The sequence below is a fragment of the Chiloscyllium punctatum genome, chromosome 10 (assembly GCF_047496795.1).
Source record: "Chiloscyllium punctatum isolate Juve2018m chromosome 10, sChiPun1.3, whole genome shotgun sequence".
NCBI lineage: Eukaryota > Metazoa > Chordata > Chondrichthyes > Orectolobiformes > Hemiscylliidae > Chiloscyllium > Chiloscyllium punctatum.
Window position 1 is genome coordinate 121,330,943 of NC_092748.1, and position 17,557 is coordinate 121,348,499.

At 48.1% G+C, this 17,557-nt stretch overlaps 1 protein-coding gene across 1 annotated transcript in view; it reads left to right on the forward strand.

Annotated features, from left to right (window-relative positions):
* The first annotated feature begins 8,013 nt into the window (after nt 1-8,013).
* LOC140482509 (mannose-1-phosphate guanylyltransferase regulatory subunit alpha-A-like) overlaps nt 8,014-17,557 on the forward strand; it is a 35,135-nt gene continuing 25,591 nt past the window's right edge. The window contains exons 1-4 of the mRNA XM_072580060.1: nt 8,014-8,249; nt 14,222-14,319; nt 16,238-16,341; nt 17,353-17,545. Of these exons, the coding sequence (XP_072436161.1) occupies nt 8,210-8,249; nt 14,222-14,319; nt 16,238-16,341; nt 17,353-17,545 (435 nt within the window). The 5' untranslated portion in view covers nt 8,014-8,209. The remainder of the gene's footprint in view (nt 8,250-14,221; nt 14,320-16,237; nt 16,342-17,352; nt 17,546-17,557) is intronic.

Consider the following 17,557-nt stretch of genomic DNA (forward strand, 5'->3'; position numbering starts at 1 on the left):
AAGGTCTTCTTTATGTCAACCACTCAGAACCTTTTGATAATCTCGGGAACCTTGGCCAGGTCACCCCTCAATGCCCTCTTTTCTAAAGAGAGAGCCACAGCCTGTTCAATACATATAAGACTTCAGAGACAGAGATGGGAACTGTGCAGTGCTCCAGTGTGGCCCAGCCAAGAGATAGGGAGACCAGAACATTAGGGACATTGAAGCGACTGCTGGAGAGCACATGGAGAGCAGTGAGTTGAGGGGTGTGTAGGTTAAGTTATTATATTTTACGCTAGGATTAAACCTTGGCACATCATCCTGGGCCAAAGGGCCTGTTCTGTGCTGTACTTTCCTATGTTCTATGTTCTAACTGTAGGCAATCATCCAAGTGTGCACTAACAGGGATCTAGGTGACAGAAGGGCAGCATGGTGGCTCAGTGGTTAGCACTGCTGCCTCACAGCGCCAAGGACCTGGGTTCGATTCCAGCCTCGGGTGACTGTCTGTGTGGAGTTTGTGCATTGTCCCCATGTCTGCATGGGTTTCCTCCCACAATCCAAAGATGTGCAGGTCAGGTGAATTGGCCATGCTAAATTGCCCATAGTGTTAGGTGCATTACTCAGAGGGAAATGGGTCTGGGTAGGTTACTCTTCGGAGGGTCGGTGTGGACTGGTTGGGCCGAAGGGCCTGTTTCCACACTGTAGGGAATCTAATCTAATCTAATAATGCACAGTGTACCAAGTGTAGTCTGAGTGACAGATATGGGGACGGCAACTGTGCACAGTGTTCCGAATGCGGAGCCCGAGACCCAAGAGCTGAAGTAAGTTATTCAACTCCTGGAGTCTGCTCCACCATCCAATGAGGTCATAGCGGATCCAATAATCCTCAACCCCATAAGCCTTGATTCTCAAACTGATTAAAAATCTGTCTTGAATATACTTAGCCTTGGCAGTCATCTGTGGTAAACAATTTCAATCCCTCTGAGAGATGAAATTCCTCCTCATCTCTGTCTTAAATAAACAACAAAGAACAGGAGAGCACAGGAAGAGGCCTTTCACCCATCTACCTGACCCAGCATACCCCTCTTTTCCCGGCCTATTCATGTCTTTGCCAAGATGTCTGTGAAGTGTTGCTATTCCATTTGCTTCTGCAACTTCCTCTGGTGGCACATCCCTGGCACTTACAGCTTGTTTAAAAAACTCTGATAAACTTTCCCTCTTTCACCTTAAACCTATGTCCACTTGTAAGTGACATTTCTAAATAAAAACCAAAAGAACTGTGGATGCTGGGAATCAGAAACAAAAACAGAAATTGTTAAAAAGCTCAGCATACAGTCATAGAAATGTGCAGCATGGAAACAGACCCTTCGGTCCAACCCGTCCATGCCGACCAGATATCCCAACCCAATTTAGTCCCACCTGGCAGCGCCCGGCCCATATCCCTCCAAACCCTTCCTATTCATATACCCATCCAAATGCCTCTTAAATGTTGCAATTGTACCAGCCTCCACCACATCCTCTGGCAGCTCATTCCATACACGTACCACCCTCTGTGTGAAAAAGTTGCCCCTTAGGTCCCTTTTATATCTTTCCCCTCTCACCCTAAACCTATGTCCTCTAGTTCTGGACTCACTCACCCCAGGGAAAAGACTTTGCCTATTTATCCTATCCATGCCCCTCATGATTTTATAAACCTCTATAAGGTCACCCCTCAGTCTCCGATGCTCCAGGGAAAACAGACCCAGCCTGTTCAGCCTCTCCCTGTAGCTCAGATCCTCCAACTCTGGCAACATCCTTGTAAATCTTTTCTGAACCCTTTCAATACTCACAACATCTTTCCGATAGGAAGGAGACCAGAATTGCACGCAATATTCCAACAGTGGCCAAACCAATGTCCTGTACAGCCACAACATGACCTCCCAACACCTGTACTCAATACTCTGACCAATAAAGGAAAGCATACCAAATGCCTTCTTCACTATCCTATCTACCTGTGACTCCACTTTCAAGGAGCTATGAACCTGCACTCCAAGGTCTCTTTGTTCAGCAACACTCCCTAGGACCTTACCATTAAGTGCATAAGTCTTGCTAAGATTTGCTTTCCCAAAATGCAGCACCTCGCATTTATCTGAATTAAACCCCATCTGCCACTTCTCAGTCCATTGGCCCATCTGGTCAAGATCCTGTTGTAATCTGAGGTAACCCTCTTCGCTGTCCACTACACCTCCAATTTTGGTGTCATCTACAAACTTACTAATTGTACCTCTTATGCTCGCATCCAAATCATTTATGTAAATGACAAAAAGTAGAGGGCCCAGCACCGATCCTTGTGGCACTCCACTGGTCACAGGCCTCCAGTCTGAAAAACAACCCTCCACCACCACCCTCTGTCTTCTACCTTTGAGCCAGTTCTCTATCCAAATGGCTAGTTCTCCTTGTATTCCATGTGATCTAACCTTGCTAACCAGTCTCCCATGGGGAACCTTGTCGAACACCTTACTGAAGTCCATATAGATCACATCTACTGCTCTGCCCTCATTAATCCTCTTTGTTACTTCTTCAAAAAACTCAATCAAGTTTGTGAGACATGATTTCCCACCCACAAAGCCATGTTGACTATCCCTAATCAGTCCTTTCCTTTCCAAATACATGTACATCCTGTCCCTCAGGATTCCCTCCAACAACTTGCCCACCACCGAGGTCAGGCTCACTGGTCTATGGTTCCCTGGCTTGTCCTCACCGCCCTTCTTAAACAGAGGCACCATGTTAGCTAAACTCCAGTCTTCCGGCACCTCACCTGTGACTATCGATGATACAAATATCTCAGTAAGAGGCCCAGCAATCACTTCTCTAGCTTCCCACAGAGTTCTAGAGTACACCTGATCAGGTCCTGGGGATCTATACGCCTTTAAGCATTTCAAGACATCCAGCAATTCCTCCCCTGTAATATGGACATTTTGCAAGATGTCACCACTGTGGAAACAGGCCCTTTGGCCCAACCAGTCCACATCGACCCTCCGAAGAGTAACCCACCCAGACCTAATACCCTCTGACTAATTGACCGAACACTATGGGGCAATTTAGCATGGCCAATCCCTAACCTGCACCTCTTTGGACTGTGGGAGGAAACCCACGCGGACACGGGGAGAATGTGCAAACTCCACACAGTCAGTCACCTGAGGGAGGAATTGAACCTGGGACCCTGGTGCTGTGAGACAGCAGTGCTAACCATTGAGCCACTGTGCAGCCCCCTCCCTACATTCTATATCTTCCATGTTCTTTTCCACAGTAAATATTGATGCAAAATACTCGTTTAGTATCTCCCCCATTTTCTGCAGCTCCATACAAAGGCCGCCTTGCTGATCTTTGAGGGGCCCTATTCTCTCCCTAGTTACCCTTTTGTCCTTAATGTATTTGTAAAAACCATTTGGACTCTCCTTAAATCTAATTGCCAAAGCTATCTCATGTCCCCTTTTTGCCAGGTCTGGCAGCATCTGTGAAGAGAAATCAGAGTTAATGTTTCCGGTCTGGTGACCCTTCCTCAGAACCATGACATTTCTACCCTGGGGAAGAAAAAACTCCAATCAACCATTCGATTCCCCTTATAACTTTGTAAACTTCTATCAGACATCCTCAGTCTCCAAGGTTCAAGCAAAAACAAGCAAGGTTTGTCCAAGTGCTCCTCAAGGCTAATACCCTCTGAACCAAGCAGCATCCTGGTAAACCATTTCTATACCATCATCAAAGCCTCCACATCCTTCTGGTAGTGTGGTAACCAGAACTGTACACAATATTCCAAGTGTGGCCGAACTAAAGTTCTATACAGCTGCAGCATGAGTTACCAATCTTTATCCCCTGTGCTCTGACTGCTACATGCCTTCTTCACCACTTATCCACTTGTGTCACCACGTTTAGGGAACACAGGGTTCTGTATGCAGAGACCCATCTGCATGTTTGTGTTACTATGGTTTTTGCGACCTACTGTATACTTCCCTCCTGCAATAGACATAGGTGACTCCTTACTCACAGATTATGAAATGATGCTCCCTTGTCCTGGATTCTCCCACAAGAAGAAAAGAAAATAACTCGAGAGAGAATAGGACCCCTCAAGGACCAAGGTGGACATCCATGTGTGGAACGATAGGAGATGGGCGAGGTCCAAAATGGATATTTCTCCTCTGTGTTCACCTGTGGAGAAAGACATGAAGACTTGAGAACTTGGGGAAGTTAGTGGTCATATCTTGGGATCAGTCAATATCACAGAGGAGGAGGTGTTGGATGTATTAGAATTCATGAAGGTGGATACATCTCCTGGTCCTGACCAGATACATCCAATAACCCTGCAAGAGGCTGGAGAAGAAATTGCGGGGGTCCTGGTTGATATCTTTACATCATTGTTAGTCACCAGTGAGGTCCCAGAAGACTGGAGGGTAGCAAATGTTGTGCCCTGATTCAAGTAAGGCTGCAAAGGAAAGCCTGGGAACTATAGATCAGTCAATTTAACATCTGTGTTAGGTAAATTACTTGAGAAGATTCTGAGAGATAAGATATACATGCATTTGGAAAGCCTGGGTTTGATTAGGAATAGTCAGCGTGGGTTTGTGAGGGAGAGATCATAGTCAAAGAGTGCGATGCTGGAAAAACACAGCCAAATCAGGCAGCATTTGAGTAGCAGGAGAATCGATGTTTCAGGCATTAACCCTTTATCAGGAATGAGGCTTGTGGGCCGGGAGGGCTGAAAGATAAATGGGAGGGGGGTGGGGTGGGGTGGGGTTGGGGAGAAGGTAGCTGGGAATGTGAGAGGTAGATGAAGGTGGGGGTGAAAGTGAGTCAGAGTGGAGGGTGGGAAAGACGATGGATGGGTAGGACAGTTCAAGAGGGCAATGTCGAATTGGAGGGTTGGGACTGGGATAAGGGGAAATGACGAAACGGGTGAAATCCACATTGATCCCATGTAATTGCAGAGTCCCGACGCGGAAGGTGAGAGGTTCTTCTTCCAGGTGTTGGGTGGTTAGGGTTTGGCGATGAAGGAGGCCCAGGACCTGCATGTCCTTGATGGAGTGGGAGGAAGAGTTGAAGTATTCAGCCACAGGGCAGTGGGGTTGGTGAGTGCGGGTGTCCCATGATCCACAAGTTGGCATCCTGTCTCCCCGATGTAGAGGAGACCACATTGTGTGCAACAGACACAGTAGATAATGTGTGTGGAAGTGCAGGTACACCTCTGTCAGATGTGGAAGGAACCTTTGGGGCCCTGGACAGAGGTAAGGGGGGGGGGGGAGGTTGTGGGCCCAGGTTTGCAATGGCAGGAGAAGGTGCAGGTGGGGAGGATGGGATGGTGGGGGGACATGGACCTGACAAAGGAGTCACAGAGGGAATGGTCGGCATGGGCCAGTTTGGGCCAAAGGGCCTGTCTCCGTGCTGTAGGACTCTCTGACTCCAAGAACAACATCATCTCTGCATCTAACCAGTCAAGTTCTCAAGAACCTTGTATGCTTCAGTCAGGTCACCTGTTATTCTCCTAAACTCCAACGAGTACATGCTCAACCTCTCCTCACGAGATAGTCTCTCCATATCTGGGATCAGCTGAGTGAACATTCTCTGTATTGTCTCTATCTTTCCTTAGATAAGGGGCCCAAGGGTGTTCACAATGTTCCAGCTATGTTCTAACAAGTACCTTGTGAAGTTTGAGCAAGACTTCCCGATGTTTGTTCTCCATTTTCTTAATAAAGGCAAACATTCCACTTGCCTTCCCTATAACCTACTAAACTTGGATGCTAGCTTTTTGTGATTTATGCATAAGAACCCCTTACAATTCCCTCTGTGGAGCATTGCTTTCTGCTGTCTTACTCAATTTAAATAATAGTCAGCTCCTTTATTCGTCCTGCAAAAGCGTTTAAATTTTACCATGTATTTCTAATGCTCTTCTATTGTATCTTCAATCATAGACTCTAACATGTTCCCAACAGCAGGCATTGAGCTAAGTGGCCTAGAGTTACCTTTATTTTATTGTCTCTTTGCCTTTTTAAATGAAAGTATTACTTTGGCAGTTTTCCAATCCTCCTGGACATTTCCAGAATCCTCTACTATCCTAGATGCATCCCATTTTGTCCAGGGAACCTACTGGTTTTTGACCCCATCTGTTTCTTTAGTAATTTTTCTCCAGACAGTTATTTTGCTTATCTCTTCCCATACAACCATCTTGGGTCCTTGAGTATTTTGTAATTGGAATGCATTTAATGTGAAGACTGATCCATTTATTCAACTCCTCTGCCATTTCCTGGTTCTCCATTATTTATCCCTGACCATGTTTTCTACACAGTAGCTGCACACTTGAATACATTTCCTCTTTATATATTTAGAAATGCTCTTGCAGTCCATTTTGATATTATTCGGAGGTTGACACTCAATGTTTGTCTCCCTTTTATTTTTTTTCTTCTCTCTTTAAAAGTCTGACTCACGACCAGTCTATGCTGCATTTTTTTGTTTCATTCAGTTTGATGCTATTCTTAACTGCCATGGCTAACCATGGTAAATTTATCTTGTCTCACATCATATGGAGTTTTGGACTGGGGTGGACAAAGTTAGAAATCACACAACACCACATTATAATCCAACAGGTTTATTAACCTCGAAGCACTAGCTTTCAAGCGCTGCTCCTTCATCAGGCGGTGGTGGAACATGACGGTGCGACACAGACTTTATAGCAAAACGGTTACAGTGTCATGAAGTTGTAATGATGTATTAAACAACTTTAGTTATAAATGACACAATACCAGGTTCTAGTTCTTAAATAAATTTAGATCAAGTCTTTCATCTTTTAGAGTGGGATTTGGTGGTTTAGGTTCTTTAACATGTAAATCCCATAATTACATTCTCGTGATTTGGAGGAGCCGGTGTTGGACTGGGGTGGGCAAAGTTAAAAATCACACAACACCAGGTTATAGTCCAACAGGTTTATTTGGAATCACACTAGCTTTCGGAGGGACACTCCTTAGCCAGGTGGTTGTCTACCTGTTGAACTATAAGCTGGTGTTGTGTGATTTTTAACTTGAGCATTGTCAAGCTGGTGTGGGTTTATCTAACATGGTAATAGGTGCCAGCCCAGCCCCAGCCCCAGCCCCAGCCCAGCCCCAGCCCCAGCCCCAGCCCAGCCCCAGCCCCAGCCCCAGCCCCAGCCCAGCCCCAGCCCCAGCCCCAGCCCCAGCCCAGCCCCAGCCCCAGCCCCAGCCCAGCCCCAGCCCCAGCCCCAGCCCAGCCCCAGCCCCAGCCCCAGCCCCAGCCCAGCCCCAGCCCCAGCCCCAGCCCAGCCCCAGCCCCAGCCCCAGCCCAGCCCCAGCCCCAGCCCCAGCCCCAGCCCCAGCCCAGCCCCAGCCCCAGCCCCAGTCCCAGCCCCAGCCCGGCCCAGCCCAGCCCCAGCCCCAGTCCCAGCCCCAGCCCGGCCCAGCCCAGCCCAGGCCAGACAGTGTGTGATGGTAAACCCTGTTTCTAAAGTGGCTCTGACAGGTCTTTGTGAGGAATGTAACTGTGGGGACTGAGGCCTGTTGCTGAATGACCTTTAACCCCCCTGTCAGGCATTAACTAGTCAGTTATAACCAGTTGTTGTTGTAAACTGCTCTCCCATCCCCCCACAACCGGGGGCGGGGTTACAGCCACACCGTGGGGGAGGGCCCTACACCAGGCCCCCCCCCGGGGGCGGGGTTACAGCCACACCGTGGGGGAGGGCCCTACACCAGACCCCGCCCCCGGGGGGGGCAGGGTTACAGCCACACCGTGGGGGAGGGCCCTACACCAGGCCCCGCCCCAGGGGGGGCAGGGTTACAGCCACACTGTGGGGGAGGGCCCTACACCAGGCCCCGCCCCCGGGGGCGGGGTTACAGCCACACCGTGGGGGAGGGCCCTACACCAGACCCCGCCCCCGGGGGGCAGGGTTACAGCCACACCGTGGGGGAGGGCCCTACCGGGGGCGGGGCTGTCTCTCCAGCTCTGCCGTCATCACTCCACGACACCCACCCACGGGACGCTTGGCCCCAGTCATCATCAGAGTGCGCCGGACGTGGTTGGCGAGTGCGAGTGTGTCCGAGCGGCGGTGGGAGCGCGCGCGGAGACAGAGATACCCCCCTCCCCCACACCTCCCCCCCCCTTCCCCCAAGCGGGACAGAGAGACTCCCCCACCCCCCACAAAACCCTGAGAGACAGAGCTCCCCCTGACACCCACCCGCTCGGAGGCGCGATGCTGAAGGCCGTGATTCTGATTGGGGGCTCCCAGAAAGGTACCGTCACAGGGGGCGGGGCCACGGGGAGGGGGCGGGGCCGGGGTAGGTGGGGCCTGGGGAGGGGGCGGGATCTGAGGGAGAGGGGGCGGGGTCTGAGGGAGAGGGGAGGGGCTGGAGTAGGTGGGGCCTGGGTAGGGGGCGGGGTCTGAGGGAGAGGGGCGGGGCCGGGGTAGGTGGGGCCTGGGGAGGGGGCGGGGTCTGAGGGAGAGGGGGCGGGGTCTGAGGGAGAGGGGAGGGGCTGGGGTAGGTGGGGCCTGGGGAGGGGGCGGGATCTGAGGGAGAGGGGGCGGGATCTGAGGGAGAGGGGGCGGGATCTGAGGGAGAGGGGGCGGGGTCTGAGGGAGAGGGGGCGGGGTCTGAGGGAGAGGGGACGGCCTGGCTGAGATGGGGTGAGTCCACAGTGTGGGGTGTGGGGGGAGGCAGGGACAGGGAGATGTGGGGGAGGGCGAGAATCAGGAGTGACACTGTACGGACGGTAGTGAGGTCAGCCAGGAGGACCCCAGGGAATCTGAGTTCCCTGATTGGGGGCTGTTGAACTGGTCCAATCAGGGAGCCTTGGCTGACAGATATACACTGGGTGGGGGGGGGGTCAGAGGTCAGAGGTTCTGTTCACTCTGTGAGAGCTGGCTCTGAGGGAACTGGGTCAGTGTCAGGGACTCTCCACGTGGAAACAAAGGGGGACTTGGTGACAGGATAACGGCCTCTGTGGAGTTACTTCAGAAACTACCACATTTACAGATAATACAAAAATAGGTGGGAAAGCAGGTGGTGAGGATGACAAAAAGAGTTTGCAGAGGGACATAGTCTGGCTAAGCAAGCAGACCCACACTGAACACATAGAATGTAATGTTACGTACATACGGTAACAATTCCTGATGAAGGGCTCCAGCCTGAAAGGTTGATTTTCCTGCTCCTCGGATGCTGCGCTTTTCCAGCACCACTCTCGCAATATTGTAACAACAGTCAATAACGGTCAATATTAGGTTCATAACAGATTTTTCTTTTACATTCTAATTGGGCAATGGGAAAAGTGAGCCCATTTGGCAGGAGCAACAGAGAGGCTGAATATTATTTTAATGAAAGGCTGCAGAAAGTTACAGAACAGACATATTTGGATGTACTGGTCCATGAATCACAAATATCTAACATTCAAGGTAATAGAGAAGGTAATGTGGCATAAAAATGGGGAGGTTTTGCTAAAATCATACAAGGTATTGGTCAGATCACAATTGGAACACTGAACTGTTTTGGGACCCTTATCTAAGAAAACATTTCCTGGCACTGGAGGCAGTCCTGAGAAGGTTGAAGTTTTTAAAGTGATGAGCAGGTGTTTATATGAGGGTATTTTTTTTTATGTACTGTAGTCTACTTGGTAAGTTTGATAGGCACAGTATCGAGGGAGCTTTATTCTGTATCAAACCCAGTGTTAGAACATAGAACATTCCAGCGCAGTACAGGTCCTTCGGCCCTCAATGTTGTGCCGACCTGTGGAACCAATCTGAAGCCCATCTAACCTACACTATTCCATTCTCATCCATATGTTTATCCAATGACCATTTAAATGCCCTTAAAGTTAGTGAGTTTGCTACGGTTGCAAGTAGGGTGTTCCACACCCCTACTACTCTCGGATTAAAGAAACTACCTCTGACATCTGTCCTATATCTATCACCCCTCAATTTAAAGCTATGTCCCCTCGTGCTCGCCGTCACCATCCGAGGGAAAAAGGCTCTCCCTGTCCACCCTATCTAACCCTCTGATTATCTTATATGTCTCTAATAAGTCACCTCTCAACCTTCTTCTCTCTAAAGAAAACAGCCTCAAGTCCCTCAGCCTTTCCATATAAGACCTTCCCTCCATACCAGGCAATGTCCTGATAAATCTCCTCTGAACCCTTTCCAAAGCTTCCACATCCTTCCTATAACGCAGTGACCAGAACTGTACACAATACTCCAAGTGCGGCCACACCAGAGTTTTGTACAGCTGCAGCATGACCTCATGGCTCCAAAACTCAATCCCTCTACAAGGCTAACACACCATTTTTCATATTAATAACCTTATCATCCTGGGTGGCATCTTTCAGGGATCTATGTACATGGACACCAAAATCTCTCTGCTCATCTACAACACCAAGAATCTTGCCATGAGCCCAGTACTCTTTATTCCTGTTGCTTCTTACAAAGTGAATCAGGTCACACTTGTCCGCATTAAACTCCATTTGCCACCTCTCAGCCCAGCTCTGCAGCTTATCTATGTCCCGTTGTAACACGCAACATCCTTCAACACTATCCACAACTCTACCGACCTCAATGTCATCCGCAAATTTACAAACTCATCCTTCTACACCCGTGTACAGGTCATTTAAAAATGACAAACAGCAGTGGCCCCAAAACAGATCCTTGTGGAAGACCACTAGTAACTGAACTCCATGATGAACATTTCCCATCAACTGCAGTAGCTGTTCCTTGAATAAACTCTGCATTTCAAGCATGCCCACCCCCTGGAGTTTCCTTCCCCATCCTATGCATCCTAAATCTTGCCTGATTGCATCATAATTGCCTTTCCCCAGAATAAATCTTACCCTGTGTTATATACCTATCCCTTTCTATCACTAAAGTAAACATAACCGAATTGTGATCACTATCAGCAAAGTGCTCACCTACCTCCAAATCTAACACCTGGCCGGGTTCATTCCCCAGTACCAAATCCAATGTGGCCTCGCCCTTTGTTGGCCTGTCTATATACTGTGTCAGGAAACTATCCTATACACATTGGACAAGAACTGACCCATCTAAAATACTCGACCTATAGTATTTCCAGTCAATATTTGGAAAGTTAAAGTTCCCCATAACAATTACCCCGCTGCTCTTGCTCCTATCCAGAATTATCTTTGCTATCCTTTCCTCTACATCTCTGGAAAACTCCCAATGCCCCTCCAGTCCTGTTTCTAACCTCAGCCCATACTACCTCAGTAGACAGGTCCTCAAATGTCCTTTCTACCATTGTAATACTGTCCTTGACTAACAATGCCACACCTCCCCCTCTTTTACCATAGTCTCTGATCTTACTGAAACATCTAAATCCCGGAACCAACAACAACCATTCCTGTCCCTGCTTTATCCATGTCTCTGAAATGTCCACAAAAATGTTTGCTTCTCTTTCTCTCTCTCTCCTGCACTGACCTCACTATGTGCTTCCTTTGTCTGTTTCTCTCACTTTTAAAAGTGCTATTGTTTTCACTTTTTTTCCAAGTTGCAAAACAATGCAACTGCATATAAAATAGTAATTGCTGCTCCTGAAATTCGAGGAAATCACCTCCAACACCTAAAATGCCTCGAACAAAGAGCAACCTTTGAAGAGGTGACAATTAGGTTAGACCAGGGAAACCCAGTGGATGTGGTCTACCTAGACTTCCAAAAGGCCTTTGATAAGGTGCCACACGGGAGGCTGCTGAGTAAGGTGAGGGCCCATGTTGTTCGAGGTGAGCTACTGGTATGGATTGAGGATTGGCTGTCTGACAGAAGGCAGAGAGTTGGGATAAGAGGTTCTTTTTCGGAATGGCAGCCGGTGACAAGCGGTGTCCCGCAGGGTTCAGTGTTGGGGCCACAGCTGTTCACGTGATATATTAATGATCTGAATGAAGGGACTGGGGGCATTCTAGCGAAGTTTGCTGATGATACGATGTTAGGTGGACAAGCAGGTAGTACTGAGGAAGTGGGGAGGCTGCAGAAGGATCTAGACAGTTTGGGAGAGTGGTCCAGGAAATGGCTGATGGAATTCAACGTAAACAAATGCGAGATCTTTCACTTTGGAAAAAAGAATAAAAGCACAGACTACTTTCTAAACGGTGAGAAAATTCGTAAAGCCAAAATACAAAGGGATCTGGGAGTGCTAGTCGAGGATTCTCTAAAGGTAAACATGCAGGTTGAGTCTGTGATTAAGAAAGCGAATGCGATGTTGTCATTTATCTCAAGAGGGTTGGAATATAAAAACACTGTTGTGCTACTGAGACTTTATAAAGCTCTGGTTAGGCCCCATTTGGAGTACTGTGTCCAGTTTTGGTCCCCACACCTCAGGAAGGACATACTGGCACTGGAACGTGTCCAACAGAGATTCACACGGATGATCCCTGGAATGGTAGGTCTGACATATGAGGAACGGCTGAGGATCTGGGATTGTATTCATTGGAGTTTAGAAGATTAAGGGGAGATCTAATAGAAACTTACAAGATAATACATGGCTTGGAGAGGGTGGACGCTAGGAAATTGTTTCCGTTAGGTGAGGAGACTGGGACCCGTGGACACAGCCTTAGAATTAGAGGTGGTATATTCAGAACAGAAATGCGGAGACATTTCTTCAGCCAGAGAGTGGTGGGCCTGTGGAAATCATTGCCGCAGAGTGCAGTGGAGGCCGGGACGCTAAATGTCTTCAAGGCAGAGATTGATAAATTCTTGATGTCACAAGGAATTAAGGGCAACAGGGAGAATGCGGGTAAGAGGAGTTGAAATGCCCATCAGCCATGATTAAATGGCGGAGTGGACTCGATGGGCCGAATGGCCTTACTTCCGCTCCTATGCCTTATGGTCTTATGGTCTAACCTGTTACAGCCAGAAATTTTTCCCATTCTCCACCTTGGATTACCCAGAATCCAATAGGCTGGGGCTGTTTTCCCTGGAGCATTGAAGGCTGAGGGGTGACCTTATAGAGGTTTATAAAATCATGCGGGTCATGGATAGGGTAAATAGACAAAGTCTGTTCACTGGGATGGTGGAGTCCAGAACTAGAGGGCATAGGTTTAGGGTGAGAGGGGAAAGATATAAAAGAGACCTAAGGGGCAACGTTTTCAAGCAGAGGGTGGTACGTGTATGGAATGAGCTGCCAGGGGATGTGGTGGAGGCTGGTATAATTGCAACATTTAAAAGGCATCTGATGGGTACATGAATAGGAAGGGTTTGGAGGGATATGGGCCGGGTGCTGGCAGGTGGGACTAGATTGGGTTGGGATATCTGGTCGGTGTGGATGGGTTGGACTGAAGAGTCTGTTTCCGAGCTCTATTACTCTATGGATGTAGATTTGCTCGCTGAGTTGGAAGGTTCATTTCCAGACGTTTCGTCACCTTACTCGGTAACATCTTCAGTGGGCCTCCAGGTGAAGCTTGTATGTCTCTATGTTGACTCAGTCCTGGGATTGTTTCACGGGGACAGTGCAGAAGGAACTTTAGCCTGTGTCCATAAGGCCCAAGTCCGGAGTGTGATGGAATATTCTCCACTTGCCCTGGATGGGGGCAGCTCCAACAACACTCAAGAAGCTCAACACCATCCAGGACAAAGCAGCCGCTTGATTGGCCCCACATCCACAAACACCCACTCCCTCCCCCACCCACACTCAGTAACAGCAGTGTGTACCACTTACAAGATGCTCTGCAGAAACTCACCAAAGATCCTCAGGCAGCACCTTCCAAACCCACAACCACTTCCATCTAGAAGGACAAGGGCAGCAGATCCATGGGAACACCACCCCCTGTGAGTTCCCCTCCGAGTCCCTCACCATCCTGACTCGGAAATATATCACCGTTCCTTCAGTGTCACAGGGTCAGAATCCTGGAATTCCCTCCCTAAGGGCATTGTGGGTCTACCCACAGCACATGGACTGCAGCGGGTCAAGAAGGCAGCTCACCCCCACCTTCTCAAGGGGGCAACTAGGGACGGGGAATAAATACTGGGCCCAGACAGCGACACCCATGTCCCACAAATTGTGAAAAAAATCTAACCCCATACTGTCCCTGTCCTGGGAGTGTTTGATGGGGGACAGTGTAGAGCAAGTTTTACTTTGTATCTAACCCCGTGCTGTCCCTGTCCTGAGAGGGTTTGATGGGGGCAGTGTAGAGGAGGCTTTCCTCTGTATCTAACCCCGTGCTGGGAGGGTTTGATCTGACTCTGGGTGCCTGGAGTAATGGTGTTGTATGTTTCCAGGTACACGGTTCCGGCCTTTGTCCTTCGAGGTTCCGAAGCCGCTGTTCCCTGTGGCTGGGGTCCCAATGATCCAGCATCACATCGAGGCTTGTGCAAAGGTAATAGTCTTCCTTTCAGTTTCCCTCAGAATAGCTGACAAACACCCGTCACTGAGGTAATGGGCTGGAGATCAACCCTGCTATTCCAGAGTCATCATGAAAGTTCAAACAATTTGTAAAAGTTTGCAAATTACTCTCTTTTAGACACAAGTTGATTGAGAGCATTGAACATATTTCTGTGCTTTACAAGGATTACAATTTATTACAAATAAGTAGATTCTTGCTACAGATATACAATTATGAGGCGACAATATTTAGTTGTACTAACTAGAACTCTCAATTTAAAACTGCCCTCAACACACAAGTTGGGACAGACACTAAAACGAAATGGGCGTTAGGATATAGGGAAAGACTGTGAAGGCAGTTTAATGATTCCTGTTGACAGGGTTCACTCAGATGATCCTTTTGGCTTGTCCGGATCTGCTGCTCTTGATCTTCCTTCTCCAAGTCCTTCCACATGCTGCAGGAGGCACAGAGCAACTGGCTCACAGCTTATTAGAATTAGAATCCCTACAATGTGGAAACAGGCCCTTCAGCCCAATAAGTCTACACCAACCCTCTGAAGACTATCCCACCGAGACCTATTCCCCTACCCTAACCAATGCACCTAACCTATATATCCCTGAACAGTACAGGCAATTTCCCATGGCCAGTTCACCTAACCTGCACATCTTTGGACTGTGGGAGGAAACCAGAGCACCCGGAGGAAACCCACGCAGACACGGGGAGAATGTGCAAACTCCACACAGACAGTCACGTGAGGCTGGAATCAAACCTGGGTCCCTGGTGCTGTGAGACAGCAGGGCTAACCACTGAGCCACTGTGCCGCCTCTCTGACTTAATAGTTATTGGTTATGGCCACACCTGGTGAAAGGCAATACGCTGGGCTTCCTTCAGGCTTCCGGTGTGTTTCCCTTCAGGGAAAGGGACAGCATGTTCCTTTCTGAAGACCAGATAGCTTCAAACCCAGGTGTTCAGCATCTGGGAGCCAGCCACATCGTTGTTGCCAGGCAGAGGGCTTGTCATGGCCAACTGTTCATCATTTGATCGATGAACCTACCCCTTGTTGCTGGCTGAATTGTCATTTGTAAACGCTCCAGCTCCAGCTCATCCCTGGCCTTCCCCTGATCTTCAACCAGCAGCTGTGTAAACAACGCTTACAGTGAGTGTCAGGAAACTTGCTTTCAGAATGTGAGGTAATCATGTTGAACAATGCTTGGTTCTTAAAACATTCCTTTTTTCCTACATTAGTCCACAGTCAAAAATACACAGAAATAAAAAATTATGATCTTTACACAATCATCATGAAACCCAGTGGTGCAATCAGTGCAATATAAAGGGACAACAGAAGCTGCTGAAAAAGCTCAACTGCATATGGAGAGAAATCAGAGTTAACGCTTTCGATCGAGTGACATATCCTCAGAATTCATGAAGGAGCTTAGAAAGTCTGGGGATTCCCAAAGGTGTTTTATCTGCAAATAAAGAGCAAAAGGATACAGGACAGTCTGGTATGATGCATATTTCTTCAGTGTGGATTCACTGTAACGTGATTGATGAGTTGGGGATGCTGTTTTTACAGCGTGAAGTTTGAAAACGTGTGTTGGTTGTAGTGCAATTACATCATCAACAATTTAAGCCTCCTGTTTCTAAAGCGCAATTTTTGTATAACGCAAGAATGCAACCATCACGTTACAGAAGAGCTGACAGTAAGTATTTATGGCAAATTATAAACCAATTGTTAATTTTAAATCTGTCATTGATAGATTTTTATTATCCAGTGATGTTAAGAATAATGGAAGTAAGTCAGCTATCTAGAGTTAGGTCAGCTCTTAGCCAGAATCTCATTGAATGGTGGGACAGGTTGTGGGGCTGAATGGCCTCCTCCTGTTCCTGTGTTCCTCTCTGTCTGTCTCTCTAGGTTCCAAATTTGAAGGAGATCTTACTGATTGGGTTTTACCAGCCAAGCGATGAATTAAACCGTTTCCTCTCATCAGCACAGCAGGAATTCAAAGTCTGTATCAGGTAACAATTCATTGTCCTAAAAGCTCTCTGTGTTGTTGATAGTGTGAGGTGTATGTGCACGTTCAGTGTGGCAGATCCCGTCCTGTTGCTGAGAGAACTGTACACTGAGTGTCGGAGAATTGTCCAGTTACAAATAGAGGCCACACATGGAGCTTGTAAAATTGACAAACACTGATTTATTCCTCATGATATTGTGGGGAAGAGAAATTGACTGGACTGATACCAACTGGATACTTTGCCCAGTTCCCTCCCTGAGCAGAAGGTACAGTCAGTTTTAGCGGGTTACAGCAGTATAATGTTAATCACAAAACAATGCAGTTTCGAGAAGTTAATAGAAAACAGTTGCTTGTCCGGCAGTGTCCATCAGTTAACAATTATAACAGGAGGTGAAAGTGAGGACTGCAGATACTGGAGATCAGAGTCAAGATTAGAGTGGTGCTGGAAAAGCACAGCAGCTCAGGCAGCATCCGAGGAGCAGGAGCATTCACATTTTGGGCCAAAGTCTTTCATCATGAAATTGTAACAGGAGGTTTAGCTGATCTGCAGAAACAGGTGCTAATGGCTAGCATCCTGGCTTCAATAGTGTTCATAGGGCTTTTGCCCGAAACGTCGATTTCGCTGCTCCTCGGATGCTGCCTGAACTGCTGTGCTCTTCCAGCACCACTAATCCAGAAAATAGTGTTCATTCTTGTCTGGTATCTTGGTGCCACCTAGTCTGTGTGGGCTGTAAGGTTGTTGCTGATCTGATTGTGGTTTCAGCTGGACTTTCCCAACTGCTTCCATGAACCCTTCACTCCTTTGTCTCTCAAACGTCAGTCTAACTCCACCTTGAACAGATTCTTCAATAAAGATAAAATACTGCAGATGCTGGAAATCTGAAACAAATGCAGAGTGTCCTGGAGAAACTCTGCAGGTCTGACAGCATCTGTGGAGAGAGAAAAATGGAGTTAATGTTTCGGGTCCACTATTACTCTTAGGCAGAACTCATTTGTTATGTGTGTTTGCTCTCAGGTATCTCCAAGAGTACATAGCTCTGGGCACTGGCGGTGGGCTGTATCACTTCCGAGACCAGATCCTGTTTGGAAACCCAGAGAAATTCTTTGTCATGAACGCAGATGTTTGCTGTGAGTTTCCCCTGGTGGAAATGATGGAATTCCAGCAATCCCGGGGCCACCTCGACTCATTCGTCATGTTGGGCACAACTGTAAGGAAACTG